Below are 8,912 nucleotides of genomic sequence, written 5' to 3'. Positions count from 1 at the left end.
ATAAAAAATTTGGAAGACGTAATTATTAACAAAATTATAGTTAAGTCACAATCAAAAAACAGTTATGAAAAAACACATAATACATTATTTTTTCTTCTATATTCATGAAAAGTGAATATATAAGATACTCATAAGATAAAAAACAATTTTAACTATTAAACTAATATTTCATTATCAAGTGAGACAATGAAGTTACATTTTTTTTCTTCAAGGAAGGAAGATAAAAAATGAGAAATGAAAGCAAAAATAATGACTTTGTGTCTAACTTCATTTTTTTTTCTTTGAAAACAAAAAGAAAACATATGAGAGTGAGAGATAGGACAATTTGTGAAAAACTAAAAAAACAATGAGAAAAAAAATATGTTAATAAATATTTGCTTTAATTACTCTTTTAGTTTGTGTTTTCAACCAAAAATGTTAAGTTGGTCCTCCAACTGTTTTTAGTCTCAATTTGGTTCTAATATTTGAAAAATTATGCAATTTGATCTTTTTTGTTCAATTTCTTGAAATGGATCAATTATTTTTCATTAAGATTGAAGTTGTTGATAAGGATGATTTGCTTTGTTGGTGTAATTAACATAACCCTAATGTCAACTTTGATGAAAAATTTTGTATCCACTTTAATAAATTTAACAAAAAATATCAAATTACATCATTTTTTCAAAAGTTATAACCAAATTGAGACTAGAGAAAAGTGGAGGACCAACTTGATATTTAAAAAAAATAGAAACCAAAAGAATAATTAAACCTAAATATTTTTATTCTTTATTATATTTAATTTTATATTTTATTATCTATTAACATTAAATGTTGTGCTTTATAAAAGAAATAAAGAGACACAATTTATTTTTCATCAATTTCTAAAGTATACTACCTATAATTTAAAAAAAAAACAAATTTTTTTAAAAATTTCAAAAATATATATAGTTTAAAAAAAATTCAAAAACATTTGGGAGGCCATGGCCCCCTTGCCCCAAGATGATCCACTAATCACATGTATCTAGATAATTGAGTTCAATGTCAAATGTTATATGTGTATAAACATGTATTATATTTATGCTTATGTGAATGACTTACTTTATTCCAATTAACTTTCTTTGTATACTACTTTACTTTGGTGTTTTTGTATTGTTTGGTTTGTTTTGTTTTCTTTTGTCATGATCATTTAATTATGTGAGCTAAGAAAGATACGGGTGACCGTACTCCTTTAATGAAAAAAAGTGAGACTATTAAGTAGTGTTTAAATTTCTTGAAATTGTATAGAAATAAGTTAATCTTTTAAAAGAATTTCAATTGATTTTGTGTCAAGTTTACATATGTTGTGTGACGTCCCATTTTAATAGATTAAACTACTAAATAAAATATCACACAGTTATAATAACGAGAAACATTCAGATGAACATACAATGTAGGGGAGATAACTATTACAGTCATCCAGAAAATACTGCGAAAACGGATTTAGGCATGCCACCATACCATAAACAGAAACAAATCTAAAGTTTAACAGTTGGGCAAAAGAAATGCTCTAAGAGCATGGTATTACAAGGCACTAGGGCCATGGAACTTCTTCGAAAGCCATCTCAACGAGCCCACTAGGCTGCACTGCTACCACCATCAGGCCTACCTCCAGAAGTATTCCCATCTGCTCCCACCAACGGTGATCATCGCAAAAGAGAAGACACAACGGAAACATACATAAAGTGCAAGGGTAAGCTAGTGTAACTTGAAACTTATCATATTGTAAAGGGATAAGTGCATAAACATTCACAGGCATACAACACAGAGACATACAAGTCATGTTATGGCAAACAAGCAAGACACTATGACTCTATTATCCGGATACATATACTAAGATCGGATTCACTGGACACTTGCACTTGTGGTGGCCTCTACTGCTCTGCAGAGCCATTGCCAATGGGTTTCACCCTACCACACACAAGGTTAGCCTTTAAACGTCTAAGGCCATTATCCTGCCAAAGACTAGGGCCTCCCGCTACTCTCACCACTTGGGTCAGTTTGCTCTACTTGAGACTCACTGACCCTTTAGAGTTTCGGGATGCAATCCTTACTTGAATCCTTATCTTAATATATACACTACACGCCACCATAAAGTCTCCCCACGAGACTCATGGAATTATGCCTATTTCACACCAACCTCATGGCTCATATCATATAACCACCACTTGCAACCTCAACATTTATTTCTCATGCTCATTATCAACCATCCAAACACAACTTCATACATTACTCATGCTATCATTCATCTCATACTTTATAAATGCATACCAAGACATACATATATCACAAAATAGTATTCATCCCAAATAAATGTGTGCCAAAATTTAAGTACCTGCAATTCCATACAATCAAGCATAATCCACAACCATAACTCTTACACCAAAATTCCAAAGAAAATTTATTATCATAAAACCAAAATCATTGCAGTAATGCGTGACACATTTCTCAAGCTACAGATATCTAATTGATGATCCAACCGGTCAAACCATAAAATAGCATGTTGTGAACCAAATGTCAAAATTTGAGCTCAATCCAACGGTTAATGAGTCAGAAAATTCAATTTTACTAAAACTGCGCATATCAGAAAAATACCCAGTCGCCCAGCGAGTCAAGGAACTCGCCCAGCGACTGTGCGACGCATCAGAATACGAAAAAGACGTCAAACATCACAGTTTCATGAATATTTGAACCCCTAACTCAGAAATATACCAAAACTAACATTTTCCAATCATTTAAGCATAAAACATAAACGAAAACAAATCACATATTTCAAAAACGCGAAAAGAACCTAGCTTCCCTTACCTCGAGTAAACGGAGCTGAGGGAAAAAGGGCACACAAAGAGAGAACGGAGCAGCTATAAGGAACTGTAAACATCGTAGATCAAACATAGGACGAGATTAGGGGCAGAACCAACTTAAGACCAACTTAGTGCATTAAAAGGGACAACGAAAGAGCTTGAGTTTCGATCTGTACTTACAAGGAAGCGGTTCGATTCACTTTGAGGGGAAACAGACTTTGCCCTAGCAGAGCTCCTGCTTTTCTTAGAGAAGTTGAGAGGGGAAGGCTGCCTTTCGGAAACAGAGATGAAGTGAAACTGTGAGGGGCTGTTAGGGTAGGGTGTCCTACTGAAGGGCTGGCCTTGGGCCTCCGAAAAGGCCAGGCCCAAACTCTATATACTGAAAAAGGGGCTTACAACATCTCCCCAACAACAAAAATTTTTCGTCCTCGAAAAATTAGACTTACCAGAACAGATGTGGGTATGAACTCCTCATGTCCTCCTCCAGCTCCCAAGTACAGTCACCTGTCCTCCGGTCCCAGATGACCTTCACGAGACTAGTGGCTCTTCCTTTGCGCTCCTTAACTTGGCGATCCTCTATAGCCACGGGCTGTACCACTACCTGGAGATTCTCCCTGACTTCCACCTCCTCCGCCTCTAACACATGTGATGGGTCAAACACGTACTTCTGTAGCTGTGAAACATGAAAGACTGGGTGTAGATTAGCCAACTGGGGTGGCAATGCAACCTCATAAGCCACGGGCCCTATCCTCCTCAAGATCTGATACGGACCCAAGAACTTAGGTGACAACTTCCTTGAGCGGATAGCCCTCCCCACACCAGTGGTTCGGGTCACCCTCAAGAACATGTGCTCCCCAGCCTCAAACTCTAAGGGTCTCCTTCTTCGGTCTGCATATGCCTTCTGCCTACTCTGAGATGCTTGCAACCTGTCTCTCACCAACTGCACCTTCTCTGTGGTTTGTTGCAACAACTCTGGTCCAACCAAAACTGACTCACCGTCCTGGTACCAACACAAGGGAGTCCTACATCTCCTCCCATACAAAGACTCATAAGGCGCCATCCCTATACTTGCTTGGTAACTGTTGTTGTAGGTGAACTCCACCAGCGGTAACACTTCATCCCAACTGCCAAGGTGGTCCAAGATACATGTCCTCAACAAGTCCTCCAAGGACTGAATTACCCTCTCTGACTGGCCATCCGTCTGAGGATGATAAGCAGAACTCATCCTCAACTTGCTACCCATCGCCTCCTGCAGTGCCTGCCAGAACCTGGAAGTGAACCGGGGGTCTCTGTCAGACACTATGCTACTAGGCACTCCATGAAGTCTCACTATCTCTCGGATGTAAAGCTGGGTCAACTTGGTCATAGACATCCTGAGATTCACGGCCAAAAAGTGAGCACTCTTCGTCAAACGATCCACCACTACCCATATAGCATCATGTCCTCTCACGGTGCGAGGCAAGTGGGTAACAAAATCCATGGCTATGCTATCCCACTTCCACACCGGAATATCTAGGGGTTGAAGTGTTCCACCGGGCTTCTGATGCTCCACCTTAGCCTTTTGACAAGTCAAACAGGCCGATACAAACTGTGCAACCTCCTTTTTCATGCCCTGCCACCAAAAGTTCTCTTTGAGGTCCTGGTACATCTTAGTCATGCCAGGGTGCAGACTAAGACGACTCTTGTGTCCCTCCTCAAGGATCAACTTCCTCAACTCAACATCTTCTGGTACACAAACTCTGCCTCTGAACCTCAACACACCATCACTGCCCAAGGCAAACTCCTTGGCCTGATCCGTCCCCAGTAGCTCTTTTACCTTCTGTAGACTAACATCCCTTGCTTGTCTTTCTATGATTAAGCCCAAGAAGTCACTAGATATAACTAAGGTGCTACACCTAATGAATTCCGGTTCCAACTCAAACTGTAGCTTCATGTCCCTGAAACTCTCAAGCAACTCTAACTCTTTCATCATCAAGTGTGCCACATGCACTGCCTTCCTACTCAGTGCGTCTGCCACCACATTCGCCTTCCCTGGATGATAGAGAAGCTCGAAGTCGTAATCCTTTAAAAACTCTATCCACCGCCTCTGCCTCATATTTAACTCTTTCTGATCGAAGAGGTACTTCAAACTCTTGTGGTCACTAAACACACGAAACTGTGCACCATACAAGTAGTGTCTCCATATCTTCAAAGCAAAAACCACCGCTGCTAACTCTAGGTCATGAGTGGGGTAGTTCTTCTCATGAACCTTCAACTGCCTTGAAGCATAAGCCACCACCTTCCTCTCTTGCATCAAGACACACCCAAGGCCCTGATGAGAGGCATCACAATAAACCTCAAAGGGTTTACTCACATCTGGGATTACCAACACTGGAGCACTCGTCAGTCTCTGCTTAAGCTCCCTGAAGCTCTCTTCACATCTATCAGTCCATGCAAACGGTTGATCCTTTCGGGTTAACTGTGTCAAGGGTGCTACTATCTTGGAGAACCCCTCTATAAATCTCCTGCAGTAGCCAGCCAAACCCACGAAGCTCCGAATCTCAGTCACTGATTTGGGACACTCCCACTGTATCACGGCCTCTACCTTAGCTGGATCCACAGTTATACCCTGAGCTGATATCACGTGCCCCAAAAACTGCACCTCTCTCATCCAGAAGTCGCACTTCGACAACTTGGCAAACAGTTGTTTCTCCCGCACGATACCAAGCACTATCCTCAGATGCTCGGCATGTTCCTCATGCGTCCTGGAGTAGATGAGAATGTCGTCTATGAAGACCACGACAAACTTATCTAAAAGCGGACGGAAGATCCGGTTCATGTAATCCATGAACAAAGCTGGAGCATTAGTCACACCGAATGGCATGACAACATACTCATAGTGCCCATATCTGGATCTGAAAGCAGTCTTCTCAACATCTTCTGCCTTCACCAAAATCTGATGATAACCTGACCGGAGATCAATCTTGGAGAACACCGACGCCCCATGTAGCTGGTCCATCAAATCATCTATTCTCGGCAAGGGGTACTTATTCTTGATAGTCAGCTTGTTCAGCTGCCTATAGTCCACACACAACCTTGAGCCACCGTCCTTCTTCTTCACAAGCAAAACAAGCGCTCCCCACGGCGAAGCACTCGGCCGTATAAACCGTTTCTCAAGCAATTCCTCTATCTGCTTCTTTAACTCTACTAACTCTGCTGGGGCCATGCGGTAAGGAGCTATCGATACAGGTCTGGCTCCTGGTACCAAGTCTATGGAGAACTCCACTTCTCTTCTTGGGGGCAAACCCGGTACCTCTTTGGGGAACACATCCTCAAAGTCCCTGACCACTGGTATCGCGGTGATCCTCTCCTCCTTCTCGACTTCTATCCTGGCAAAGACCATATAACACTGCGCGCCGCTCTGAATTTCCTTCATTACCCCATGGAAAGACAACAACTCGGGCTCCTCTGAGTTGGAGAACAACAGCTTCTTCTCTCGACAATCTATGAGAACACGGTTGGCAGAGAGTCAATCCATTCCCAAGATCACATCTAGTCCTTGCAGAGGGAGACATATGAGGTTGACTTTGTATACGCGTCCCTCTACCTCAACTGGACATCTAGCACACACCGAAGAAGTCCTAACCAACCCAGATGCCGGAGTAGATACCACGAGATCAAACTGTAGCTCACACACCGGCAGACTCAACTCCCGCACACAAGACTCTGACACAAAAGAGTGTGTCGCCCCGGAATCAAAAAGCACACAACAAGACTTGCCAGATATTACACAACAACCAATAACAAGGTTACCTGAACCTGCTGCCTCTGACCCGGTCATCGCAAAGACCCTGCCTGTAGCCTGAGGCCTGCTGCCTCCTCCTTTCTGCTGAGTTTGGCCTGAACTCTGACTCAGAGTGTGTGGTGAAGGTCGTGCAACTGTCCTCCTCAGAGTGGGGCAATCCCTACCAAAGTGGCCCTCTCTGCCACAATGGTTGCACCTGCGGAAACCTGATAGCTGCGGGCAGAAATTCTTCCCATGCGGCCCTCCGCAATGATAGCACTGAATCCTGCTGGGCGGGGAAGAAAAGCCTCTAGACCCCTGTGGCTGTGGATGAGGCCTAGCATAAGGCTTCCTCTTCTCTTCAACCCTCGGCCTGGACCCAGATGGTCCACTGACTCTCTGATGTGGCTGTTGCTGAGCTTCCACCTCTACCTTCATTCGCTCAATGACCCTGGCCTTTTCCACCAAGGCCGCAAAGTCCTTAATGGACAGTGGAGCTATCATCAGGCGGATATCTCCTCTGAGACCATTCTCAAACTTCCTGCAACGCCACTCCTCATCGAGCGGCATGGTGTAAAAACGCCCCAGATGCTTGAACCTCTCGGCGTACTCAGCTACTGACTTGTTCCCCTGCGTCAGCTGGAGGAACTCAACCTCCTTAGCGTACCTCACGCTATCAGGGAAGTACTCTGAAAGAAACCTCCTCTTGAAGGCTTCCCATGTGATATCCTCATGCTTCTCTTCCATCACCAGCTTCATGCTAGCCCACCAATGCTCAGCCTCTCCAGTGAGCATGTAGACAGTGAAAGCCAGTCTGCTCTCATCAGGGCACCTCTTGGCATCAAAGATGCGCTCCATATCTTTCATCCATTGGTCCGCCTGATCGGGACTCTTCTTGCCATCAAACTTGGCAGGTTGGTGCTTCAAAAAGTCTTCCAAACTCCATTCAGGGGGTGGAGGTTGGGGATGAGGACCATACATCTGAGCACCAGCAGCATTCTCCCCTAACTGACGGAGAGCATCCACGTGCTGCCTCTGAGCATCCTCTGCAGCCTGCCTAGCAGCTTCCATCTGCTGCATCATGAAGTTCTGCTGCTCGAGAGAGGCTTCCTGGCGCTGCATCGCCGCCTCATGCTGTTGCATCATGGCATTGCTTTGCTGAGTCAAAGCCGCAGCCATGGCCTCGATCGCCCTGGCCAGATCTTGTCCGTCGCCCTGAGGGGTGGAGTAGGAGCGATACGCGGGGGTGCCATATCACTGGACACACAGAAAGCACCACCAGAACTTGGTTAGATTGGAAACTCATCGAAACATGACAAGAAGACACAACGAAAGCTAAGCAAACACATAGCCCACAGACACTTAGGAACGAAGGCTCTGATACCATAAAAGTGTGACGTCCCATTTTAATAGATTAAACTACTAAATAAAATATCACACAGTTATAATAACGAGAAACATTCAGATGAACATACAATGTAGGGGAGATAACTATTACAGTCATCCAGAAAATACTGCGAAAACGGATTTAGGCATGCCACCATACCATAAACAGAAACAAATCTAAAGTTTAACAGTTGGGCAAAAGAAATGCTCTAAGAGCATGGTATTACAAGGCACTAGGGCCATGGAACTTCTTCGAAAGCCATCTCAACGGGCCCACTAGGCTGCACTGCTACCACCATCAGGCCTACCTCCAGAAGTATTCCCATCTGCTCCCACCAACGGTGATCATCGCAAAAGAGAAGACACAACGGAAACATACATAAAGTGCAAGGGTAAGCTAGTGTAACTTGAAACTTATCATATTGTAAAGGGATAAGTGCATAAACATTCACAGGCATACAACACAGAGACATACAAGTCATGTTATGGCAAACAAGCAAGACACTATGACTCTATTATCCGGATACATATACTAAGATCGGATTCACTGGACACTTGCACTTGTGGTGGCCTCTACTGCTCTGCAGAGCCATTGCCAATGGGTTTCACCCTACCACACACAAGGTTAGCCTTTAAACGTCTAAGGCCATTATCCTGCCAAAGACTAGGGCCTCCCGCTACTCTCACCACTTGGGTCAGTTTGCTCTACTTGAGACTCACTGACCCTTTAGAGTTTCGGGATGCAATCCTTACTTGAATCCTTATCTTAATATATACACTACACGCCACCATAAAGTCTCCCCACGAGACTCATGGAATTATGCCTATTTCACACCAACCTCATGGCTCATATCATATAACCACCACTTGCAACCTCAACATTTATTTCTCATGCTCATTATCAACCATCCAAACACAACTTCATACATTACTCATGCTATCATTCA

At 43.4% G+C, this 8,912-nt stretch overlaps 1 protein-coding gene across 1 annotated transcript; it reads right to left on the bottom strand.

Annotated features, from left to right (window-relative positions):
* Nucleotides 1–6,324: 6,324 nt before the first annotated feature.
* Nucleotides 6,325–7,758, bottom strand: LOC114195065. The gene is made up of 2 exons (XM_028085461.1): nt 7,521–7,758; nt 6,325–7,439 (listed from the first exon to the last, which is right to left on the bottom strand). Exons 1-2 carry the CDS (start codon nt 7,756–7,758, stop codon nt 6,325–6,327), a joined length of 1,353 nt encoding a protein of 450 aa, XP_027941262.1.
* Between the last annotated feature and the right edge of the window lie 1,154 nt (nt 7,759–8,912).

This window comes from Vigna unguiculata, chromosome 8, assembly GCF_004118075.2.
Source record: "Vigna unguiculata cultivar IT97K-499-35 chromosome 8, ASM411807v1, whole genome shotgun sequence".
Taxonomy (NCBI): domain Eukaryota; kingdom Viridiplantae; phylum Streptophyta; class Magnoliopsida; order Fabales; family Fabaceae; genus Vigna; species Vigna unguiculata.
This window is presented reverse-complemented; position numbering and strand designations above follow the sequence as displayed.

Bases quoted from the DNA above. Each gene is read 5' to 3' on its own strand.
- LOC114195065 (XM_028085461.1), bottom strand. From the start codon at position 7,758: ATGGCTGCGGCTTTGACTCAGCAAAGCAATGCCATGATGCAACAGCAT. The intron at 7,440-7,520 runs GTTTGGAAGACT...AATGGATGAAAG, and splicing joins ACCTCCACCCCCTGAATGGA to ATATGGAGCGCATCTTTGAT.